General features: G+C 43.4%; 1 protein-coding gene across 4 annotated transcripts in view; it reads right to left on the bottom strand.

Annotated features, from left to right (window-relative positions):
• Positions 1-924: 924 nt before the first annotated feature.
• Positions 925-26,714, bottom strand: part of Npnt (nephronectin) — a 65,796-nt gene continuing 40,006 nt past the window's right edge. For all 4 annotated transcript variants that reach the window (XM_075981305.1, XM_075981306.1, XM_075981307.1 and 1 more), the window contains 8 exons: positions 26,031-26,150; positions 24,749-24,883; positions 24,369-24,491; positions 22,802-23,200; positions 10,875-10,961; positions 10,270-10,368; positions 4,942-5,198; positions 925-3,559 (listed from right to left, as the gene is read on the bottom strand). In XM_075981305.1, coding sequence (XP_075837420.1) covers positions 3,476-3,559; positions 4,942-5,198; positions 10,270-10,368; positions 10,875-10,961; positions 22,802-23,200; positions 24,369-24,491; positions 24,749-24,883; positions 26,031-26,150 — 1,304 coding nt within the window. In that variant the 3' untranslated portion in view covers positions 925-3,475. The remainder of the gene's footprint in view (positions 3,560-4,941; positions 5,199-10,269; positions 10,369-10,874; positions 10,962-22,801; positions 23,201-24,368; positions 24,492-24,748; positions 24,884-26,030; positions 26,151-26,714) is intronic.

Raw genomic sequence — 26,714 nt, 5'->3', positions numbered from 1 at the left:
GACTGGAGTTATGGAAGATTTATGTCCCCAGCAGTTAAGCGTTCTCTGCATACTGGGAGGAAAGAAGGCATTCAGTTCTGTCAGAACATGGTCCAAATGGAGTTGTGTGAGGAGATTCCTGAGTGCTTGTGAGAATGCTCCCAGGTAACAGGTCTTGTGACCTCAGCTTCTTCAAAGCACGAACTGTTTTTGGAATGTACTTTTGTTCTTCTCCCAGGAGAGGTGGAAAGGAGTGAGTTTACTTCAGATTAGTCATGATTGCTCGTTGTTGTTGTTCAATTAAATGTTTATGTGCCTCTATGGAAAAACCATGTTTCTGCCATGTGCCACTTGTCCTTGTGACTGCATATATCTTGAATTCATGAGAACTTTACTCATGTGACCCTCTCTTACCCTCAGAATGTAAATTGTCTGGGATTCCGAGTCAAGCTGGCTATTCCATGAGGCTTTAGTTGCCTTATTTATTGGCTCAATTCTCTCAGGTCCCATGGTCTCTAAAGCAGGAATAAGTGTGTTCTCCCTAATTCTATGCAAGAACTTTTATTCTTATAATGTTTTCATTGTGTTCCTTTGTTTTTCTTCCCACTAAGAAAAGTTATCGGAGTGAGAAATATTATAAATTAACATATATACTTGACTATTTGCTTACAGCTTATCTTGAAATAAAGAGCAATGTTTTCCGTAAATTATAAAAAGTAGCTAACTGAGTGAGGCAGGCTTGTGTCCCGATGGCCCATTCGTTCTTGTCTGTGAATGTGCTGAAATGGGCCCCATGTCTATACCCAGAAAGTATAACAATATCTGTGTTCCCACTCTCCCAGGTAGTAAAAAAAAAAATTGAACATGGCTGTAATAGACTGGCGTATTGTTCTGAGACCCCAGGCACAAAAATCAGAAGCCAAAAAGCAAGCAAGAGACAATCAGTATTATTAACAGTGTTTTTATTTACAAAGATTGCTTTTATTTGGCCAAAAACCACAAACATTTTTCACTTTAGAAAACATTAAATAATAAACAAGATGTTATACAGTACTTTGGATAACTTCTTCAGTGTAGTGCAATGTCTTATTGGCACCTCAAAGTGAAATTCTCCTTTCCCCTTTCGCCTTCAGCTGTGTAGTTACATGACCAAAAAGGAACTGAATCATGAAAAATGGAACTAAGAACATATTATCAGCCTTTATGGACTCAGGTCAGAAGCTCCAACTCTGCCTCTGTCAGCTAAATGACAAAGTCACTTGGGCCTGTTCAAAACCATAATACCAGCTTGTGGGCTAGAAGGCTCCTACCGAGTGTGTGAACCATGGGAGGAGTCTGGAGGGCAAGGGCTAACAGTGCCGTGGTTGACATGTTCAGTAGCCATTGTTAACTTGTCACATGCAGAGACAATGCACCAGACAAAAGTCTCTCGGACCTGTGTTTCTTGATAGGGTCACTCTGAAAAACAAGTCTAAACAAGCCATTACTGAACAACCAACAGGGTCATACTCTTGCCCAGGAATAAAACATTAACATCACCACATTAGGACATTATTAAGCAATAGAAAAATTTGTTTGTTATAACGACTGCTGAGAGAGAGGCATTTTAGGGAGTTCAACATCTCCTCCTGTGCTCTTTCCAGCAGGTCAAGAGAAGACTGCCTGGCTCAGAGCTTAGTCCAAATCGCTTATTTCTGGACTCATTGGTATATACTAGTGTGGGGATCAGGGTACCTTCTAGCGTTCATAATCTGGTACTTCACCTTGAAGTAAGGGTACTTTAAATAGGTAAAAATTTAATGCAGTTTTTTTAAGTGGTGGGGAGAAAAAGAGGAGATAGAGAGGAAGGGAGGAGCTGAACAGGAAAGGGGGAGAGAGGTGGAGGTAGAGGGAGAGAGGTTATGATTTTCGCACTTCTTTCTCTGTAAAGGATTTGGCTTAGCAACTGTCCCTGCCAGGAAGTGCCCCCTCACACTCTAGCCTAAGCCTGTTTCCTCTTGTTCTATTCTCAGTGCACATGGAGAACAGCTGGTCCCCAAGCTCTCGGTGCCAACCCTTCACATACTGGAAAACCAGCAATGGTTTGGCCCTTAGTCTTCTCTTCTCCGGGCTGAATAATCCCAGTGCCTTTACTTTTTCATCATAGATCTTTTTTTCCAACCCTTTAATCCTCTCTGTGTTTCCTGGCAAAAACAGCAGAAAATATTTTGATTACTTAGTCAGAAGTGATGGAGAGGTAAGGAGAAAGTTGACTTTTTAAAGTTATGAGTTTTTAATTTAGCAAAGGGGTGATAGGGAGGCGCTAGGGTTGGGGCTTCGTGGATATGAGAATTCCAATCCCGTGCTCCTGTATTGAGTGTGTCTCATTCCACTGCTTGCAGCGCCTCAGTGTGCACGCCTGCTTCCCATCCCAGCCCTGGGAGACATGGAAGCCATGAGCTACACTCGTGGGCACCTCATGCAATCAATTTAAAGCTCACCGTGAATGCCTGTCCCATGGGCCTACCCTACACCCCGGCTCCCAACACATCTTTACCAAGTTCCTTATCGGTAGAGCCATGTTACAATGGTGAAAGCTGTTGGCTGAAGGTATAACTCAAAACCTAAGGGTTTATATATTAACTGAAGGTCCTTGCTTCCCTTAATTGCTTACTTTCTTCTGTAAAGACCAAACTCGAAGACATTGAAATAAAGTAATTCCACTACCCCAGCAGGACACCTCTGCCAGCTGTCTTGCTGCCAGGATAAGGTCAAGGCATGGATGACATTTCACCGTGTATTTTTTTTAACTCAAGCTATCATAAGCTGCCTTTGACCTTGCAACTAGAGTCTGTGAATATTCGGAACACGTAAATTACTTATATTAATAGCACATTTACACAAACACAGTACAACTAACAAGGAATTCCATGCCCACCCTACATAACTCTTTTTAAAAGAAAAACACAGTTTACAAGAGTAAATGCATCTTAATACATTATACGCCCTTCCGTTATAAGGTGTATGGCAGTAAAAGTCAGAGTGAGGTCAGGCCAGAACAAGGGGAAAGAATCAACTAGCTTCCCAAGCACATTGTACATCATACTGTAAGCAAAGTCAACACTACTCATGGCACAACACTGGACAGATCACAGAATACCTTTTGCACAGAATGGAAACTCCTCCCATAATTGGCTCTCGGGCCCACTCTGTAACCAGGATGAAGGATGACATGGGTCACATATGCCAAAGACCTTCATAAAGGAGATACAGGGTAGAAGGTGCCACCCCAGAAGAGCCTGGATGTGTCCGCAGATGCTCCTGTACTTCGAGGAGGGGGGTCACTGTTCACTGGGATTGCACAAAAGCAGGCCACCAAGACCTGAGTCACCAACCAGCCTTCCTCCTGACCCACTCTTGCCCTAGGCCTGATAAGGGGGAGATGAGAAGGCAAGGATTGGAGAAAGAGGAAGAACGACACAGTTCACTACTCGCTCTGGAGCTGCTAGTGCTCTTCTTAGCAGCGACCTTTTTTCAAGCTCACATCATCCAATCCAATCTCCCCTGTGTGACCACGCCTTTTTTCACCTTTGAAGATGACCTAGGGAGAGAATGCACACACTGGTCAGGCCTCCTCTGCCCCTTCGCAGGGCTCAGTTATGGAGCAACACAGGGCAACCCTTCCCCCAAACCAAACATTAGACTTCTACAGCAAATGAAAACACCAGGATGCAGGTGCCAGTATCATTCCAGGCCCCGTGCCTTTTGGTATACATAGACCAGTAAGCTGGTCGCTAGACCGCAGTACTCAGAACCAGCAACTCTTCAAATTGGCATTCTCCGGCACATTAGTTTCCTGCAGGCATGCTTGCAGAGTGGACACTGGTCAGAGACTACCAGGGTTTAGAAGGAAGAAGAGCATGACGGGACATAAAGCTGAGAGAGCAGGGGCTGAAGAGCTGCATGATTCAGGTCTTGCAGCCTGCCTTGGTTTTCCCTTGCTAACATCCCCTCACCACACACACTGGGACAGAAGCATACACCACAGTCCAAGGACATTGCTGCTTTGGCTGTGCAATGCCCAGCATCTGCCCTCTCACGTTTTACCCTCTGCTCCCTTAAATCAGGACAAAACTTTCAGTACTATGACTTGATGCAATGCATCTTCCTCTTTTACTTCTCTAATATAAATATTAAGAAAACAGAGGCAAAAGGTACATAAAATCTCAGAACCCCCATAAAAACTGTAATGGGGTCCGTGGTTCTGACATGGTTTCAAGAGACTGCAAGAAACAGAAGTAGAGTTTTCATGGCAAAGCGTTGGAAGAATCTACATAATGATGAAATTTTCCAAAATTCACCCATTATTTTGATAGGATGTGACAGATCATTTTGTTACTATCCACAACTTGGTTATTTAAGATAAAATTTAAAACTGAAATACAGTTTGCATCACCACTCAAAGCCTCCCTCCCCCTTAACCCATTCTCAACAGCGCCTTTCAGTCCTGGATCTGGGACCCCATCTGGAATTGCTCAACTCTGATCTCTGGGCCAAAGGGGAGAACAAATTTCAGAGGAGCACTTAAGAATAGAAAGAAGAACCACCTCCACAGAGGTCATCAGAGGAAGAGTTGGACGCTTAAGGAATTGAAGGTAGAGAAAAAGAAGGCACCATTAATCACAACACCCCAAACCCTGGATGTTGCTATCAACTTATTTTAAAAAAAAATTCTTTTTCAATTGCCAATTTTCTCTCTTTGAAAAGGGTTTGTCATCATGAGGGCATGAGGGTGTGGTGGTCAAGGTTGCAGCAAAGAAGGATGAAGAAGCAGAAAAGAATTTCAGAAAGAAGCAATGGATGGGGGCCCTTGTGCCCAGAAAAAGCCACAAAGCAACGGACCTGAACCAGAGCAAGGCTTCTTCGAGGCCTATTCCCGGGCTCTCCTCTGAAGGCAGAGCCTCCATTTGGGGATCTACTTACGCTCTTGACGTCAGCCCCTCGTAAGGTGATCTGGGTTTGCCTCCAGCCATGGCCACCATTTCTTCCCCACAGGGCTGCTCCAGGGGCACCGTGTTTTCTCACAAACACCTGCAGTGTGCCGGAGTGCAGCCCAGTCACCTTGTGCCTGAAGGACAGGCACAGGTCCCCTGAATGCATGAGGTGGCCCAGAGGTAGCACCAATCGAGCAGCTTTTCCCCCCGGGGCTTTGGCTGCAGACACTGTGAGATACTGTCCACCTGCAATGGGAAAAGCAGGGCCTCTTTCCAGCACAAAACTGCCTGGACAGGAGGTTCTTAATAAACTTCCGACTGTAACATTCATCAATAAAGAATCCCACATCTTTTTGAAGAAGAAAAATACAGCTTATTTCTGTGCCTGTTATAATGCCATGGTCTTAAGAAATAGCACTCACTATTTTGCCCACAGAGAACAAAGTCAACGCATTAGATTAGACCCAAACACTGACTGTCTCCTTGGATATGATCAGACATCCCTTAGGCACCTGGAAGCGCTGCCTTCCGCTCCCCTATCAACTCGCTGCTGCCAGGCAACCTACACTGGTGGAGCAGAAATGACGCAAAATTTCCCTGGTAAAATTTATGTGTAGACAATTAATCTCTGGATGATAAAACACAAAGTAATAGAAACTGCATTATTTCTGATCATTCTGTCCTCTCTCCATGTACAAAACATGGTCCCGAAGAGCAGAAGGATGTTTAAAACAGTTTGTTATCTTTCTCACATGGGCACAGCAAACCCAGGAAGACAAACAGGTAGTCAGGACACTTTCCACATCTTTCCAGTATCAATTTCATTTGGAGGTTAGTGATTTAAAAGATTTATATACAGTAAAGCAAATCTATAACTGTGTATTTCTGTCTGTTTATGTGTCTATCTGTCTTGTTATATCTAAGCGAACACAAAGCTTAATAAAGGCCTCCACTTTTGACACATCACCTTGGCTGTCCTCAGACCCGTGTCTATAGATTTCTCACTTTTTTTTTGTTAAAAAATTGCAATTAGGAAAATAAAAAGATCAAGCTCTAGTAACGAGGGTTGGTCTGCTACTTCTCAAAAGACCTTCCCTGTGAGTGGGAAGTCAGGGCGTGCACAGATGACGATCCCTGCGGGCGGTTTTGTTGCCGCCAGCTGCAAACAAACTGAGGTTTCGACACTGATCTGCCTGCAGAAAGAATGTGGCTGGGACGCTGAACACATGTATCTGTTGTGGGAGAAACCTCACTTCCCTTTCAGTTCAAAGACAGACCATCGTCACAGCCTTACACTTTATTTATACAAGACACGGCAAGAGACTTGGAATGGTGTCTTATTCAAGTGTGGTTTTCTCTACCAAGTTCACGTTGGTATACTGCTAGGTAACAATGGCTTTTGAGTAACTGTGACATACCCATGTTTTGGGCTAAGTGCTCCTGGCAGGCTGCCAACAACGGAAGCCAGTCCGACCTGCACCTCGAACCTCCCCATTAACAAGGATAGACAGGACACTTTGGTTATTTGTTAGATAAGACTGCTGTTCCAAAACCACTGCAAAAACCTGCCAGAATGGTTCTTGTCTCTCAATGTATCCAACTCACTCAATGTATCCATCTCAAGGTATCCAACTCACTCAATGTATCTAATTCAATGTATCCAACTCAATGTATCCAACTCACTCAATGTATCTAATTCAATGTATCCAACTCACTCAATGTATCCAATTCAATGTATCCAATTCAATGTATCCAACTCACTCAATGTATCCAATTCAATGTATCCAACCCAATGTATCCTACTCACTCTATGTATCCAACTCAATAAAAACACAGATCTTGGCTTCTTCCCTCCCATTCCCTCAGATATTGACAACCCCAAAATACTGGGCCAAAAATTTTATGTGTACATTAAACATCTGTCTCCAAGGTAAGATTATTACAGCAAACCTGCAGGTTTTAAGAAAACAGGGATTATCTTAAATCTCTGTGGAATGCATGCTAATACATTCTGCGAGACACTGCACGCAAACAGAGTGCCTAAGATTTAAACAGCCCTTTCTACAAATACTCAAAACTCTAAAATTGTGATAATGATGTAAACAGTTGCTACTATTCCTCCTCCATACATCTGCCCTGACTTGGATTTAATTTTTTTTCAATTTTATTTATTGATTGACTAACTGTTCAAAATGGTAGGGATGCCCACATGCCACAGCACACATTTAGAGGTCAGACGTGTATGGTCAGAATCCTCTGCATACTCTGTAGGACAGTTCTGAATGGCATCCCGACATGCTGTGCACGCCTTCCATCCTCCAACTCCCTGCCACCTTCTTGTCTTCCCACCCTTTTCTCCAAGCTGAAAATGTGCTTGCTAGTTCTCTTGGGGAATTCTCCCGAGAATCTCCTCAGACATTTTCCACATGAACACAGACCCTCATAGCTGGATTAAGAGGTCAACCCATGCAAAGCTTTAGCCCTTTAACGACATCTTGCCAGAGGACGCCCCACCCAGTGTGTTTATGAGAAGCTCATCTTCTCCACACCAGCCTGCTCTGTCCAGGAGCTTCACTGAAAGTTTTCTTTTTCCAGAGGAAACTAAAACCCACCTGGGTTTTCTGCCATGGGTCCTGCTTCCCATCCCTTTTAAATCACAAAGAACGATTCTAACCTTGGGTCAACTGGCTCAAAGCAGTACAATTCTAACCTTGGGTCTATTGCTGCTACAGGTTAAACATTCTGGCCTTCACCCACTCTTCAGAGGTAAAGGAAGATACACCTCCCCAACCAGGTCACTCTCTTGTGAGTGATGTGTAACTAAGTCTCAGATGAGGAAGGCTCCTCAGAAGTGGAACAACCACTTCACCAGACGATGTTTTGCCTTCTGGAAAAGGATCCGCTCTATAGAAATAGCCTCCGTCTGAAACAACTGTCATGAGATTCACTCCTAAGGACTTCATTACACATTAACTCTGAAGTCCTTTACATTTATTGCTTGATTACGTCTTTCCATAGCTGTGGTTGGTTTCTAGACCCTGAGACATACTTAGCATGAGTTTTTCCCTGTAGAATGGCCCACTAACCTAACCTCTTGGATGATGGTTTTGTTGGCACGCAATCACTTTTCTCTCCAGCTTGGAGTCACGGTTAAGCAGAGCTTTCTTCCATATCTAAATTTGATGTCCATTTAACCCAAGTGTTTGGTAAAAATTAGAAAAGCATCCTACAGGAGCCAGAACTAATTGCCAGGGGTTAGTCTGTCACCTAAGTTGCTGCCACATCCTTTTCATTGCTCGATTTTAACGCAGCCCAATGACCACATAAAACACCCACCCACCCCATTCCAAATTTCATGTATCTTCTACCACAGGACAAGAAGGGTTTGTCCCAATCAAAACATCTACAAATGAGGTAACAATAAACAGTGCTGAAAGGTAGTACCTGGCTCTGAAAAACTGTTCTAAAAACCAATTAGACTATTTTACAGGACCTATTGCAAACAGCCTCTTTCTACAAAGCCATTGAATTCTTTCAAACTGATAATGAATTCCTCTTCACGGTGTGGCCATGACCACTACTGGCGGGCTCATCACCCATGCTTGTAGAAGATCTTTCTGTTGCAAACAGGGCAGCAGTCCGAGTCAGTCCCACTTAGAGGCCTGATGTACTAGCTACATCAGGTACAGAACCACATGGGCTAAAGCTGCAGGCACTGAGCTGAGTCTACAACACACTAAATTTTATCTCTTTAGCTTTGTAGCCTGAGCAGTCCTACATTGCCCCTCTGGACATCAATGATTCTCCTGTGAAAGGAACACCTGATTCGCTGGATGGATATGAGGGTTAAATTAAATTAATGAGGCGAGGAATGTGCTGGGGTGATAGCAGATGTTAACATCTGTTGAGTCTGTTATTTACAGGCATATGACGATAACAATATTATGCTTAGAGTTTACCTTACATGAATATGAGTAACTCAAGACCAAGTGAGAGGAGCATGGTTGAACTGTATGAAGTATTACATGTTTTTTTTATAACAAAATCAAATTTTGTTTTGTTTTTTCAAGACAGGGTTTCTCTGTATAGCTCTGGCTATTCTGGAACTCCCCCTATAGACCAGGCTGGCCCTGAACTCAGCAATCCATCTGCCTGTGCCTCTAGAGTGCTTGGATTAAATAAAGGCACAAGCTACCACCACCCGGCTACAAAAACAAATCTTAAAAACTCTATCTATTTATTGGATATTCATATTTTTTAAGGTTTACTTTAATATTGATTCTAAAGTATCTATTTCAATCCAATATTCTTTCACCTACATTTAATTCAATTTCAGAAGTTATGAAAAAAGCAGTCTGGCATGATGGTTTGAAGCCTTATTGCCAAGACTGCACACTGAAGAAGAACCTTGTAAGCACTGTTGGTCTCCCCAGGGGGCCACGCTGCCCCACCCACCTGTGCACCACAGCTGCTATCTCAGAGTGCACATGCTCACAAGCTAGCTTCTCTGTGTTGCCTTCTAAAGACAGGATGGCATTTGAAAACTGGGCTTCAGAAGGACAAAACACAGCATGTTTTCCCTTCATATCTTGTGTTTTATTCTTAGAAGCTAGAATCAAAACCAAAAGGAAAAAAGAAACTAGGTTTCTCACCCTTCCATTAAGCTGGCTTCACTTGAAACAAACAACAGCAACAAAACAAAACAAAATTTCAAACAATAACAACAAACACTTAATTACTGAGGGGAGAAAAAGACTCCAATGTGTAGCTTTACTTCTTGAAACAAGGCAAAATACAAAGCCCTGAATGTTTACATCAGTGAGCATTGTACACTTACACTTGTACTAATTTCCCAAGAGCCCACGTCTAACAAGCTTCTCTCGGAAGTGGCGGTGGTGATGTGTACTCTGTCCTCCAGGACCTGACTTACAGCCAGACATTTCCAGAGGCACTGTGTGGTGTAAATTCCAACTGTCTCCATTTATCTACTGCTCAAATCATCACTAACCAATCAAACTGACAAAAATACCCAGGACTGTTACCACAGGGCGGAGAACACTGTGCCACCATTTTTACTCACAGGAATTGGGTGTTCTAAGTGCCTTGAAAACTTATGGTAGGATAACCCTAAATGCTCAATTACCCAGCTTTTTCTACCTGTATCCCATAATATGAGTCTAACAGATGGCTACCAAACCTCCTCCCCTGAGGAAGATGGAATACACACCATAGGGATGAACTGTGTTTTTGTTTTTGTTTTGTTTTATGGTCAAAAGGATCAAACAGTGCCAGAAGGTACTAGATGATGTGCAGTTACCTGCGGGGTCCCTGATGGGCTCCCAGTGCAAGTCGCTGTCTTTTTCTCTGATCCATCCACAGAGTCCATGGTCAAAGTTACAGCTGTGTATGAGAACACCTGCAAGGAGGTGGCCAGAAAGATAAGAACACAGACTCCACAGACAGTGGCCAGTGATTTGTAAACCAGAAGTAGCACATAGCAGGAGTTTTCTCCGAAACACACTTAATGTCCCATCAGAACACCTTGCCCTGAGCTCAAAAGGAAATGGCATGCATCCTTTGGGTAGACGCTCAGCTGCAAAAACAGAACCAAGGGTGTTCCAAATTCACAGCCCCATTGGGCCACCACTGTTAAAATATGACTTCCATCTCATGATCCAAACACCACTTTATTGTGATGTCAAAAGAAAATGGTGACTCGTAATTATTTTTGCACAAGTGATTGAATTAACTGAGTTGCATAAAAAGAAAAGAAGAAATCACCTAACTTGCCCGATTGTGGTCTACAATTTTATTTTCTCCTATTAATGAAACCCACTGTTTTATATCCCAACTGAGAAGAAAATTCAAGTTCTTTTCTTGGGATGGAGGGCAAGACTTGAGATGGAATGGAAGAGCCACTACCTGGGTCGTCCTTTGCTTCGTCGTCCGCGCTGACTCCTCTTTCGATTTCAAATATTTCAAACAGGTCATTCGAAGGCTGCCGTGGAACTGCAAGAGAGAAGCCGATGGTTTGTTCCCCTCCTTTAAACGACACCCTGTCTTTAAGAAGGATGAAGGAAAGCCTATGCATTTCTGTTCATCTTACATAAGGAGGGATATAATCCATTGTGCAGGGATCTATACTCTCATATTTACCTGGATACAAATTAAAACACAATTTTCAAAGTTTCTATAATTCTAAGTAAGAGAAACTTTTAAAAAATTATTTATTCATTTATTTTTTATTTGCATTGGTGTTTTGCCTGCATGTATGTCTATGTGAGGGTGTCAGATCTTGCAGTTACAGACAGTTGTGAGCTACTATGTAGCTGTTGGGAATTGAACACGGGTTCTCTGCAAGAACTGTCAGTGCACTTAACCACTGAGCCAGGGAGATTGCTTGGGTGCTAAAGTACCTGCTGTATATGACTGAGTCCTGAGTTTTGGATCCCCAGACCTCACATGAAAAACTGTCGAGTCAGGGACAGGAGGATCCCTGAAAGTATTTGGCCAGCCCACCTAGCCAAAGGGATGCTTCTGGTTTGGTGAGAGGCCCTGACCCTATCTAAACGACAAAGCAGGAGGCTGTGGCTTGCAGATCTTTACTGCTCAGGCCAGCTAGTGCTGGAGGTGTAACCCAGGGGTGTAACTCTGCCTTCCGTCTTTTTCAGATCTAACCTCCATTCCTGACTTAGAAGGCAAAGCAACTTCATCTTCTCCTCCCTGTTCCCTCCTCCCAGCAGCTGTGGAAATGTACAGCCTGCCACTAATAAAACTGTCCCTGAGCTTCAAAAATGAATGAATGAATGAAAACAAGGTGGAGAGTGACAAAAAAGATATCGCAGGTTGACCTCTGGTTTTTGACACACATACCCATGTGCTCACATACACGCACACACACGAGCATACACATACACCACACACACACACACACACACACACACAGAGCACTATGATGTAAAACAATTCCTGATTTCTAGTAAAAAATTGTCAAATTCGTCTCTGTGGAAGAACTTTAATGGAAACGCCTATCACAGCACCCCCCTCCCTCCCCAGAGCTCCGCACATTGCTGTACACTAGTACACGCCTATGAGCACAGTGTTCCCTATCTAAGCAAGTTCCTCAATCCCATGAGATCAAGTACGGGAGCTTTCCTGGTACGGCATTAGCCATTCACCCCAACAAAACACACAGCACTGTCTAAGCATGCCATTTGTTTCCACATCCCTGACACTGGGGCTCCTTTTCCAACTAATTATAACCTGAACAAACATCCCCTCTTCCTCTCAGGTCCAGCATAAAATCAGAGAAAGCTCTGAAAACTTTCAAACCCCTAGCAGAATTCAACTCCTCCCTGTTCGTCAATAGCCCCGTATGCCTGTTACTTTCATATGCTTTTGTAAGGAACTGTAGTTATCCCCCCCCCTCTCACACGCACACACACGCACACACACACACCTGTCTCTCTGCTAGTCCCCGAGGTCCTCGATGGCATCAATCACATTCTACTCATTTGGCATCTCCAGGGCTTGACCTGGTGACCGGCACTTGGAGATCACTGAGCAAATGCAAAGATCCTGTCTTGAAACCATGTTCTTGTCAACACCCCGAATCAACTGTCACAAGTGGGACAGAGCCTAAGAATACACTTGAAGAGAACTGATTCATTTAAGTCCATATTTATGCATTCATTCCATCTATGTTTGATTTCCAAACTAACGCCAAGCCCGGGGTGGGCACTGAGGAGACGGTGTGAAGAGAGGGAACAAGACCAACAAGGGCGCAGATCATATGAAGCTTGAAGCTTGAATTCTAATGGCAGACACGAACATCAAACATGAAGATAAATGGACATCTTAAGGTTTGAAAAGGGGTAGGGAGAAAAAACACTGCCTGAAGATGAAGAATAGCTGGGTCAGAGAGTAGGGAAATTTGTGGGAAAGTTGTTGATGAAATTCTTGACCAGAGGCCAGGGAACACTCCCTTCTCTTTGCCAGAAATTTAATTAATACTTTATTTTTATAAGACAGGGCATAAGAGACACAGACTACTGTAAAACTGATGACAATCCCAAGGTTCTCTTTCTTTATGTTATTATTGTTAGCAAGGACTTTTAAACTGACAGTCTTATCCTATTTGCAACTGTTCTCAGTCTACTCCATCTGGATTCTTTCCCTACTTTTATTTCAAAAGTCAAAACAGGGCAGCACCTTCCTCTTTCACAGCATGTGTGCACACATACACACAAACATACACACACATGCACAAACACAACACACACCATGTGCAGACACACACATACCAGGTATACATGCACAAACACGAGATACACATATGCATACATACGCGCGCGCACACACACAGATGGGCAGGGATGACAAAGTCCAAGCTAAGACAGATGAGCCCTGTGGGTAGGCTGCTCGCTGGTCCTGGGAGTACTGAAAGACTGTCAGCAATGACATCCAATGACAGCTTTCCTTTTCTCATTTTTAGACTCTTAGAGAAAACCTTTCTTATTTATTAGGAGTACAAAGTTGTAGGTAAATCGGCTTCACGTCTCATGGCATACGTTATAAAAACATTTGCACACAATCATGCTTTTGTTCCACTCTCTAGTAGCAGAATAGAAAAAGGACCTCGGAAATGGAGAAGCTTGACTCTTGCAGTGTAGAGCCTATGGGCGTTATGATGAAGGGTGCCCTTGGCCTTTGTCTGCGTTGACGGGGCCGGGTACTCTGTACCTGGCTCTGTGTTATCAAGGAAGATTGGGAGGTTTCCTCCGGAAAGAACAATTTAAACTGAACGGGAAAGAGGCAGAACCTTCCACACACAAAGCGCAAACCTGGGGTGAGGAAGATGGTGCCCTGCGCAGCAAGCGTAAAGACTGCACAGATCAGTCACATGCGGAGTACACATGGTGGCGAGAGCCCACACGATGTGGTAAAGAGAAAGGAAGGGACGAGATACTTTCTTAGACTTAGAATGGCATAGTTACAAAGATTAAAAAGCATAAAGCATACTAACATGTTCCTGTTCATTTATTTTCTTTCCTTCACCATCCCCACTCACTAAGGGATCAAAGTGTGGAGCATCACTGTGGCACCCAGCACTGGGCTGAGCACCTGTGAAGCATGGGACACATTTCGCTCTCACCTTCCTTTGACCTACATTCTTTGAGGTGAAGATGGATATCATGGGTGCTTTAATGGAAGAACATAAATTGGATACTGTAAAGGGTTTTTCAGTAGTGACAAGGTAAGGTTTGCCAGATAAAATTAGCACTCTGCTGCACTTGGAGAATGGCAAGGAGGAAGGTGAGCGGAGGAAACACTTATGGTGCAATTGCTGTAAAACGAATTCCCCAACGTTTTCCTGACATGATTCAAAACTGCACCAATAAAAACATTCTCTTGGTGTGATGGCACATGGCTTCAACCCCAGCACTGGGGAGGCAGAAGCAAGCAAATCTGTATGAATTCAAGGCCACCATGGCCTACATAGTGAGTCACAGGCTAGCCATGGCTACATAGTGAGACTCTGTCTCAAAAAAACAAAAACAAAAATCTTGCTTGTTGCTTCTAAATAAACTCCCAAAGATGGAGATGGTGGACATAGAGGGTATAATTCCCAAGGATAAAGACTGTGGGATACAGAGGGTAGGGATCCCCAAAGATGGAGACTTGGGAGACAATGGGCACTAACCTCCAAAGATGGAGACTATGGGATATCAGAAGGTACTAACACCTAAAGAGGGAGGCTGTCTGACTCCAGTGGGCTAAGGATACAGGACTGTCTCATAATGGCTGCAGAGTCTGCAAAAGATGCCATCTTGTGTGGTGGTGGTGGCGTGCACCTTTAATCCCAGCACTCAGGGAGGCAGAGGCAGGGGGATCTCTGTGAGTTCAAGGTTAGCCTGGTCTACTGGTCTACAGAGTGAGTTCCAGGACAGCCAAAGCTACACAAAGAAACCCTGTCTCTAAAAACAAACAAACAAATGAACGAATGCCATCTTAGTAAATTCTGTTAAATCTCCAGGGATTGATAATAGTAACTTATAGTCTATATTCAAATATAAGATCTCTCAGTCAGTCAGCTGCAGGTTTTACTCAATAAAACCTTAACAGTAAACACAGAGAAGAAGATGTAAATATTACTGCACAAATACTCCACAGTCAAGCTGATTGCAAACCTGTAAGCATTTATATTTTAAAGGAAGGTTTACATATTCAGGTTCTACCCAAAGTGGTTTGGATGACATCACCCAGTCCAGATCTGGCATTAGTTGTTGGACTAAAGATTACAGACAACATTGTCCTCAATTTTTTCTATGCTTAGGGGTTTCTTCACTGAAGAGACAGCTGCAGCAGATGTATCGATTCTAGTCTATTCTAATGTACTTGAGGTGGAAAAAAAATTCTAGGAATTTTAAGAAACTACAGCATGGAGGATCGCATAAGCAATACGGGCTTATGGGGTTGTATCATCTCTCTCCTCCCCCTGCCACTCCAAATGCAGAACACACTCAGCAGAGAGAAGAAAATAAAGAGATTGGAAATGCCGCTGCAATATCCTTGCCCCCATTCAAGAAATGTCTTAGCCAAATGTTGGCTTCTTGTAACAAGAAAAGGGTTGCTGAGCGCCACAGAAATAAGATCTTGCTTCCAACACTGCATCCTATAGGAAGGACCAACAGAGGTCATAAGACAGAGCCTCAGAGCAATGAACAGAGATGGGAAGCAGTAAGTCCCTGGTGAGAGGAGAGGACAGGCCCAGGTGCTCAGTAACGAACCTGTGGGGGTGGTAGACCTCACCCTCCTCTGTATTTTCTATGTTCCTTTATAAACTTTCAGAACAACTCAGAGGAATTACCCAGGGAACTCCTGCGAGGACTGAGACTCCGAATCATGGCTCTTCACTAAGAATGACTGTAAGCAAGGGAATATCCCAGAGGCTTAGTTCTCCCGCCCTCTTCTAAGTCAAAGCAACCTGGGAGGGTGAGGCTCCCGCAGGCCAGTGTGTGCACCTCCACACAGGTGTGAATACCCCACGACGGTTACTTGAACTGGGTGCAGCACACCTGAGCACAGAGTCCACCCACTTGCCCAAATTGTCTATTAAAAGCGGAAGGGAAGCTTTTGGTTTTGCTACTCACAGAACCTACCATGAAAGCTTTGCCTAGACAGATTCATGGCTGGGAGACAGCTGTCATCAGATTCACAGTGAGGACGCTGAGGTGACAGTGTCTCTATTTTAATTATCCATTTAACTCTGTATGTGCTATGAGCGCCTGGTCTAAACACAAACTTCTAACTATGTAGTGATAAACAAAGGCTCCCCAGAGTAGCTCATTTCTGTCCTCAGTTTCTCTGCTCGTACTTGAAAATCAATTTGTTTTGGAAAGACATTAGCCAAAAATGGCATTAAAACTGTAGCCAACCATAGTAAAAAGCATCAGAAAAAAATAGTCATCACTAGAGTATGTGGCTTCTTTTATGAATTAATTAGGAAACTCTGTTATTACTATAAAAATAAATTCAGCATCAGTGGGTGTAGAAACAGCTGATGTTCTTACATGGTAATCGCTATGGTAAGTATTCCACACGGACCGTCCCAAGGAACTGACCCAGCCTCCCAGTGAGGGGTAAACAGAAACTACCTCAACGTTCAGATGAGGATCCAGAGACACAAGAATCTGGTAACATGCCCCAAACACGGTCTTTTTCATTTTAACTCCATAGGCAAATGTGCAGAGCTTTAAAAAAATTCTGATCTCTAATCCAGGCCATGTTCACTCAGAACTCAAGTTATACTTTCTGAAAAGAACCATTTTTTTTTCTTTCCAGTCACCACAAAAATCCCATTAAAATACAAATAAAAAATAATCTTAAAAACTGTCAGAATTCACAGCACCAGGCCCTGACCTATGAACAGCAGCTACTCGCCTCTCCAACAGTATTGGCAGAGACTTAATTTCTGGGCAGATGACAACATCACTTGGGGGCTCTGCAGGTCTTACTGAATCCTTGAGAACACACAGGTTGGAAGACCTTTTCACCCCTCAGCTGAAACAAACTGTTTACTCATCACCACACAGAATTAGAAAAGAGACTATAAGATGTCTGTAACTGAAAACACTGGCATCTACGAACTATTAAAACTCTTGAAGAGAAATAAAAACAACCCCAGGACAGCACGCTGCAGAGCCACAGTCCAGAGGAAGGAACCAACTGCCCATAATATATATGGAGTCATATATTTTACATCTAATTGAGATAGGATGATATATATTGTTTTATATTAAAATTTTCAGTTAACATATAGAAAATACAGCTATTTTTCCAAGCAACTTTTAAAACTGATGAGAGTCACTTTATATTTCATTTATCATACTGCTATAAAGGGATGCATTCTCCCCAATTTCCTCCGCTAAGACCTTTATTTCCTTTGCTCTTATATAGCTATTACCTATTACCTTTATCTCTGTGGACAGCAGAGTCTTGTTTTTGTGCCTAGTCCCCCATTTTCCAGCGATCCCCTGTATTCAGATAGACATGCCACCATTTAAATTTGATTTTTCTGCTTGCCTGCCCGGCACCTTTCTTCCCTACCTGAGCCACTATGATCTCCACCTGACCCTCTCAGAACAGTCTCATCAGTCTCTGCTTGGCATAGGATGCAAGCTGTCATCAGGACTCTTGGTGACTGTGGTGAGAAGTCTCCGTACTTCCCAGTTCATCCAAGAACTGACCAGACACCAGTTTGTTGAGACCTCTAATCCAGTGAGTTAAACAATCCCACCGTGAAATCTATCTGTAGATACACACACTGTACTATGCTTCTAGAGACTGACAGTGACCATTAGCACATTATAGTTTTGAGAAGTCTTAGAGCTATCACACCTAGTTAACCTGGCTAAACCTCAGACTTCTTAATGTATTTGACCCCAGAACTTACGTAACATTTCAGGGAGCTAATGGCCTATGAAACACACTTGAAGAAATACTACTTTGTCCCAGTAATGAAAGAACAATGTCATACTTTGTCAGGGGCATTAGTACAGTTCAAACTAGCCTATTGAGCTGGTTTACAGTTGGCTCTGAAAAATGCATCTGGTTAGTTTCTAGTCCCATTAACAAAAATCTTTAGAGCCCTTAAAGCAGTGGCTCTCAGTCTGGGGGTTGGGACCCCTTTCACCAACCTCTATGTAAAATGTAAAAGATTTACATTACGATTCCTAACAGTAGCAGAAATATAGTTATGAAGTGGTGATGAAAGTAATTTTATGGTTGGGGTCAGCACAACATAAGGCACTGTATGAATGGTTGCAGCATGAGGAGGGTCGAGGACCACTACCTCAGATTACTCTTATTTTGAAATAGATGCTGAATATTTCATATCCTACATGAAAGGTGACTTTTTAATATATTTATTCTCCCCAGTATGGCTATAGTGAATCAATACAGTAAGTAATCTATCCCAGTTCGTAGCACTTCATTATTCATACAATTTTTACTTGAATTCTCTTGGACCTTGAACCCACTCAGTGGAAAAGAAGGCCTGGGTAATTGAGCAAAGTTGCAAACTCATAAATATCAGAGGGATGAAGCAAACCCAGGCTTCCTGACTCAATGCATCGTAAGAAGAGACCTGGAGGGAATCCATCTCACATGCTTCAACCTATTTTCATACTCCTTTCCCACGACTTATACTAGCTCTCAACATCAGGCTTAAATTTTAAAAGTATACTGGACATAAAATCTTCTACAGAATGTTTACCGTCGGTGGCTATGTTACCCTCGGTCAGGGCGAGAGTAAAACTGTAATCTGAAATAGCTGATCATTTATTTGAAAAGCCATCAGAATCAAGAAGGGGAATTTAGCTTCAACAAGAAATGCAATTCAAACTACTTAATCTGAAGAAGAGTAGATTCATTTTCTGAAATACTTCTGGAAGTTCATGGGAAGTGAACCTTAACACAATGACCAAGAGTCATTGCCACGGAGTAGGACAACATTATGGTTTCTTAAATTTCGGTTAAACAAGGGTGTCTCCGTTGTGATCTGGGCTATGGGGAAGGGTGCTGGATATAACAGGAGTGATTTAAGAGTCCTCATAAAATCATGGGATATAAGAATAAGACTCTAGGACACTTAAGTAATGCAGCTTTCGTAATGTCCCTAGGCCCCAAATTAAAATGCCCAGAGACTATGGCAATTAGCACAGGGACCACTTATTTGCAGTTTAAAATGGAAGTTTGCAATTCTGCATCCTTTTCTTTCATAGCAGTATCCAAGGAACAAAACGCTGCAGTCGACGGTGCTCTTTGCAAGCCCATATTGTGTTGTGGGATTGTTTCATAAATCTTTCTTGCATTAAAAATATTTGTGAGTCTTTTTTTTTGTTTTGTTTTTCGAGATAGGATTTCTCTGTAGCTTTGGTGCCTGTCCCGGAACTAGCTCTTGTAGACCAGGCTGGCCTCGAACTCCCAGAGATCCGCCTGCCTCTGCCTCCTGAGTGCTGGGATTAAAGGCGTGCGCCACCACCGCCTGCTATTGGTGAGTCTTTAAACTAACTTTTCATAATACACTCATAAAGTAAACTGTATTTTAACTATCTTGAGGAGCTCAGAAGCAGACACGCTGAGATGACCGCTCTCCATGGTTGACAAGCCTTTTTGTTAATCAATACATATCACCATGCAGAGTCCTTCAGCGTGTCTCATACAGCATTGGCACCTGATTATATTTCTGAAAATCTGGAAAATATTGTATTTCACAATCATTTAGATTATAGTCATATGGTAAGTTTGGAATCTATAAGCTGAAAGAGAGAAGACTTGGTCGAAAGGTACACAAGTTCTTGGTAAGAAATGGTGACACTTTAGGTATAATCCTTTTTAGAATAAAAAAATCAGGTGAACTAAAAATATGCTAAGGTTCCTTATGATTTTCACAGAGAATAAACAATGTTTTCTTTTTCTGAATAAATAGCTTTCATTTTTTCAGAATATATGCTATAACCACAAGAAACCAAGTTTAGAAGTCGCCACAATATTCTCCTACACGCTAAATTTAGGAGCAGCTATTGCTGAAGATGAAGGGAGAGTGGAGTTGAATTCCTGGCAGCGTGTCTGGGTGGCAAGGTTATCTGTGCCATGTGATAGTCCTGGCACACGATCAAGGTGATCGCCCAGAGAATGACCCAGGGATCATACTCACTTACAGTAAAGGCTCTGGAGAATCTCTGCAGCTAGGACCTCCCTAGTCTTACACTGCAGCTGGGACCTTCCCAGTCCTACACTGCAGCTGGGACCTCCCCTCCCCCAGTCTGTCTTACTCTGCAGCTGGGACCCCCCCTCCCCCAGTCTGTCTTACACTGCAGCTGGGACCTCCCCTCCCCCAGTCTGTCTTACACTGCAGCTAGGACCCCCTCCCCCAGTCTGTCTTACACTGCAGCTAGGACCCCCCCTCCCCCAGTCTGTCTCACACTGCAGCTGGGACCTCCCCAGTCTGTCTTACTCTGCAGCTAAAACCTTTTCAGTCTTACACTGCTAGGTTCACCTAGTAAATTTCTACACTATCTTTAATTCCTTGATGTGTATCTATGTGTGAAAAGAAGAGCATTCATGAGGGCTCTTTAACAAGAGAAACTATTACAAGGAATGCCTAGAAAGATGTTCTCTCCATCAGTGTGTGTGTTTATGTTATACTGCTTCATGATCAGTAAAGGCAGGAAAATAACATACATAGCATACTTGGCTGAGACATGAGTAAAAATCACATTATGTGATGATCACAAAAAGATAGGAAAATATAAAGGAGAGACAACACACACAGCAATCAATTTCAAAACCAAATAGATATGCACATATGAGATGGATATTTTGAGATCTATCATCGAATTCTCCTAGAACTTATGCAGATGGCCTAAACCATGCGCAACCACAATAGAATGAATCTCAATCTCCCTTCAAATAAACGGCAGCGCCAAAGGAAAAGGAAACTGATAATCTCATGTGTCTTCTCTTGCGAAGAACTACAGTCATCGTGGGGGCTGGGGAGATGGTTTAGTTAGTACAGTGCTTGTGTTTGACCCCCCGGAAACCTGGTTAAAAGTGTAGATCTGGGCCTGGAGCACTTGTAACCAGCATGCTGGAGAGTCCCAGAGAGATGGACCCCTGTACCTCACCAGCTACCCAGACTAGCCTGTGGGCAATTCCAGATCAATGAGAGACCCTGTCCCAAAAGAAAAAAAAAGTTGACTCCGCCTGAGAAACAATACCCAGAGTTGTTAGGTGGTCTCCACGTGTGCACACGTACAAGTATATATATATACCTGCACACATGAGTGTGCACACACATGCAAGTATATACACACCCGCACACATGCCTGCAGAAGTATATACATATCCACACATGTGTATACACACACCCGCAAACATACAAGCATATACATACCCACACATGTGCATATACATACTCACACACATGTGTATGCACACACATACAAATAAATACATACCCACATACTGTATACACACACACACATACACAAGAATTACAAGCATCAGTATTCTATTTAACTCATAAAACATTAGTGACACTTAATTTAAATGGCACACGTTGGCTCCATCATGGGAAAAGCATGAATTGGTAATGACATAAAGGTACAGGGTTGGTAGACGTTATGAATGTACAGGAGGCTGAACATACGTGAAGTGAAACAGGCAAGTGAGGATACACAAATGGACAGTGTCAATATGCCAAGTTTAGTCTGGGAGCAAGAGAGCAGCCTTTTCCCCCTCGCCCTCCTTTTCTTCCCACAGCCTGTCTCCACTGGTGATTTCCCCTCTGCTCAGTACCTGCGAAGGTCTAGGACTCTTACCTGGGGCCCATCTTCGTGCTTCACCAGCTAACAGCCAGCATGAGGGGCAAATGCTCAGCCTTATCTCTCTCCCTGACAGACCTATCCAACCGGCGGTCTACACTGCTTCCTGTTCCTGTGCCCCTGTTGTTCTGCCTCTTCTTTAACTGTGAGGTCTCTCTTCCCTCATTCCCTCTGTCCAGCTCCACTCAGCAATCTGTAAATGTCCCATATAAAAAAGTCTGACCCCTTTCCTCCATTCCCAGAACAGTCTCCACAAATCCCATTCTGTTCTCTGACATGGTACAGCAGCTAACTACCAGGCCTCTCCTTCCCACCAGACTGTAACACTTCATGTCTTATCATTATGAGTCCAATATCTAACATGGTTTGTCACCCCAAAGGGTGCTCACACTTAGTCACTGAATGAATGAAGGTTAAAAGTTAAGTAGCATTGGGCATATTAAGTTTCCCACTTTAGAACACCACCAAGTAAAGCCGACTATGTTAAGAGAATTCCCACAGTAGATAAGATCTGTGATTTGCTGCCTGGCTTTTATGAGAGACAGGAGGCTGTCTCCACACATTTCTCCTACTCGCCCAATCGCACTGACTCTTCACCTAGCTTTCTACACTACATGGCAATCGGCATGGATGGACCTGAATCAGCTAAATCTTTTCATCAGTTGGATTTCCTAAAAAGATGGCCCAGGGTTGAATGTCCTCCTAAAAGATAATAATTGAGGCTGGAGAGATGACTCAGAACTGGTAGCAGTGCTCTTGTGGAGGACCCAGGTTTGAGTCCCAGTACACACACGGTGACTCCCAACCAACTGCAATACCAGGTCTAGGGATTCCAGTGCTCTCTTCTGACCCAAGTGAGCAGAGACACAGTATATATTACATACACAAACGCAAAACACTCATGCACACAAAATAAAATAAATAAATCTTTAAAGAGATATAAGAATTCATGTGACTTACTGAACACATCTCCCCTGGGTTTCTGAGGATCTGTCTGTATCCCACTGTCAGCCGTGGTCACTTGAGGAGATGTCCTGGTGTCAGGAGCTACAGTCGTCAGTGTGGTGGGTGGCCTTTCTGGGGTTGGTGGTGGAGGCGGAGTGGTTCTGAGCTCTGTTGGCAGCGGGGGTGGTGGTGGTGGAGTAGGCTGTGGTGTTGGGTTTGGTGTAGGTCTTGTTGTTGGCTTATGAGTGGGCCAACTGGTGATGACAGGAGGAATATATGGTGTCCTCAGGGGCCACCTAGTACTCCCAGCATCAGGAATCCGATTAGCATGTCCGCCATCACCCTTTGAGATTGTACCGTTTCTCTCTGGCCCGTGAACTGGACCTGAAGGCTCAATCATGACTTTGGGGATATCTGAAAGAAAAAATCCAAAGATTAAATTGATATGAAAATATTTCTCTCTTAAAAAAAGTGCAACGGGAAACTGTGAACGAAACACATGCACAGAAACACCTCATGCTAACGAGTCCTCTTTTTCCATTCTTGGCTATAAGACGCCACGGGATTTTCTGATAACAAATGTGTGTGCCTTAGGAAACATGAAAAAATATTTTGGTGTTTCTGTAATGAATATGTATTTCTGAAGCACAAAAATGTTTTCAACATTTACAAAGCAGTAGCAACAGAATGTTTCTCCCCAAATGTGGAAAGATTACATTTTTGTGAGAAACACAGTCTGTGCTGCGTTCCCCTCCTGCATATGTGTTATGCAACTGTGTTTCAAACTCTACCAACTAGGAAGATACTGCCTCACCTACGCCTTAGATGTATTCAACTTGTGCAAAAAAATGAGTCTTATAACTGGCTTTTCCTCACATTTGCTAATTTATATTTGCTTTCTAAAAATAGATTTTCAAAATTACAAAATCATCTGTATATTTCCCATTGATAATCTTCACCAAAAAGAATCAATATTTAATCTGCCTGGAATGATAATATTCCAGAGTAGGAATGACTTCACAACACTTCAAAAGCCCTTTAATCCACAGAATTTTATGCCCTGTGGTTTTTCAGTAAATGTTCTACTCAGGAAAAATTTTAAAGTTATCTAGTGTTACATGAAATGTGCAGTACATTACGGCCTCCGGTTTGTTGGGCTTTCATCTTCAGACGCTTGCATTTCGCATGTTTGTCTAGTAACCTACGACTCCAGAGACAACCTAAGAGCCAGGCGGTTTTAAATGTAGGGAAAATAAATACCGGAATTATTTCCAGTAGAAAACAAACACGCAGACTACATCCCAATTATCATAACGCAATGCTAACAGTGGATGTTTGTTGCAGATTCAACAAATTCCAGTGATTAGGGAGGAGCCCATCCTTTCTTTCTAGCTGAAAGGAAGCAACTCCCAGACTTTTCTCGGGACATTCTACGGCTTTGAATGCTAGTTATAGGATAGGTTGATTTTCGTGGGTATGAAAACCATGTCTTCAATGACTATTATCTCCCTCATCTTCTTCAGCAATGGCCTTCACCAACCCCATACTTCCTGAAGACGTGAGCAGGGCAGGATTTACTCACACACACAGTGCCGTCCGTCGCCCTCGTAGCCATCTTTGCATTTACACTTGTAGGACCCGTGGACGTTGTAACATCGGGCAGAGCTGCTGCACTGGTGCTGCCCCAGGGCACACTCGTCGATGTCTGCACGGGGGCAGAAAAGCAAGTGGAGAGACACGTGACAACATGGAATGCACACCACGTGAGACAGAGGTCCAAGGAAAACAGCGATGGTGAACAGAAGAGACACGGTACACATGTCTCCAGAATGGCGGGTGGGGAAGCCCCAACCCCCCCCCCCCCCCCCCCGTCCCATCCCAGCAATCCAGTTATCACCACAGCTGGAGACTTCTCAATGCTACCAGCAGAAAGCTTACACAGGAACGGGACAGTTCCATTACCGTGACACTGGTATTTGCCTCCAATGTACATGAGGTCGAAACCAGAGTGGCACTTGCAGATGTAACTCCCAAAGGTGTTGGCGCACTGCCTAAATCGAGGGCAGGAGACTCTCCCAGTAGCGCATTCATCAATATCTAGAAACGTAAGTCAATTGCATCTTAGGAAGGGCAAAGACAGGCACGTCATCGTAATGGTATCCCCCAGCTACCGCAGGAACAGACGGGAATTCAGCATCTCCGGCTTTCAGCTCACCCCCCACCCCCGCAGCACACACATTAAGCTCTTCTTCCCTCACATGCAGCATTGGCAGATACTCTGCTGCGTCTACTTAGTTGCTTGAACTAGAAGCATGCATGCTACTAAACCTTTCGCCAAACAGGTCTGGTAAAACGTCCTGTTCTACCCACAGAAAACGACTGGAACCAGTCTCGCTCCCTCCACCAGCCCATTCATGCCCACCACCTCCTGCTCTACACGGAGACAGGAAGTCATGAAACTGGACATTTTGCGGCCACTCTTATCTCCTCCAAACAACTTCACCTCTAGGCAGGTTCTTTAATTTTTTTAAATTATTTTCAATTATGACTGCTCCGACTGTGTATGCATATGGGTACCATGTGCATGTCTGGCGCCTGAGGAGGTTAGAGGGAGTTAGGTCCCCGAGAACTGGAGTTACAGATGGTTGTGGGCTGTACTGTGAGTGCTCTTAGCTATCTGCCTCTCCAGCCCCTTGATGCATTCTTTATACACCTAATGGCCCAGGACTACCTTTAGAACTTCCCTATTGATTATTAATAATTATTCCCTAATTATTATTCCCGAATGATTATTTTCTAAGATGGACCCTTCCTGCCTTTGTTTCTCTAGATACCTTATTTAGTTCTTTTCCTAACTATCATAGCTAGTGTGTGGCTCAGTCAGCTTCAGAAAGTCCAAACTCCACATAATCTATACTGCCATCTCAACATTCTAGAACAATGCTAAGCCCTGTAGTCCAACACATGTACTAGTGTAGATTTAGTGAGCTGTTCAGCTCCACCACTCCCTTCCGTCTGGATTACAAAAACCGAGATCCACTTGTCCTGAACACAGTGCTCTGCTGGACTTCACTGTCTGTGCACACCTGGTTTCCCGTGTGGTGCTTCCTCCTGTCCTTCAGGTTTCAAAAGCAAGACTGTGTTGACTGGTTCACAGCTCCATACCTGACTAAGTAAAACTGCCTTCTTTCCTATGTATTCAGTCCTAACCATCTACTGGCAGATGCTTGATGACTGCACTCACCCACACAGGTCCTCCCATCGGGAGCTAGCTGCAGGCCAGGGGAAGGACACTGGCACCGGACTTGTCCTTTGACCACATCACAGCCGTACTGACAGTTTGCCATGGAACACGAATGGGCACCTGGAAAGAGAGTGACTGGCTGTCTCCGAGAGGCAGAAAGCACCTGTAACATAAGCACTTGTTTTCACGCGTCCTGCAATTGGGGGCACTGGTTCAACACTGGGGAGTCAATTAACCACCATTCTAAGAAGGGTGTAGCAGGGGTGAAGGATGACCTCCGAAGCGGGATGATTGACAAGTGGCCCTGCCCATCATCACCTGGAGAAGCCCTTTAATGTTTTAAAAGGATTGGCAGGCAGGGAGAGAGCTTTCTCTGACCTCTATCATTAAGGTAGAACTAAGGTCTTTCTCCAGATTACTCGAGTTAAATGCAAATCGTAACCAAGATATATAATTAACTGTCTCAATTACACATTAAAATTCTTTGTAGGACAAAAGAAGATTTCCTAGTGAGCCCCAAAACGTAAAGAGACTCTGGAATCATTGTCAAATGCAATTAGAGATCTACTTTCATCAAACAAAAGTTCCAGTGATGTCTGTATAGCACTAAACAAAATTAGCTACTATTGTTTTTATGTAAAATTCATCTTAGTTAATTGGTAATAAGGCAAAAATAAAAATCAG

Source organism: Microtus pennsylvanicus, chromosome 7 (genome assembly GCF_037038515.1).
Source record: "Microtus pennsylvanicus isolate mMicPen1 chromosome 7, mMicPen1.hap1, whole genome shotgun sequence".
NCBI classification, from domain to species: Eukaryota; Metazoa; Chordata; class Mammalia; order Rodentia; family Cricetidae; genus Microtus; species Microtus pennsylvanicus.
Note: the sequence above shows the minus strand (reverse complement) of the source record. Positions and strands in the feature narration are given on the sequence as shown.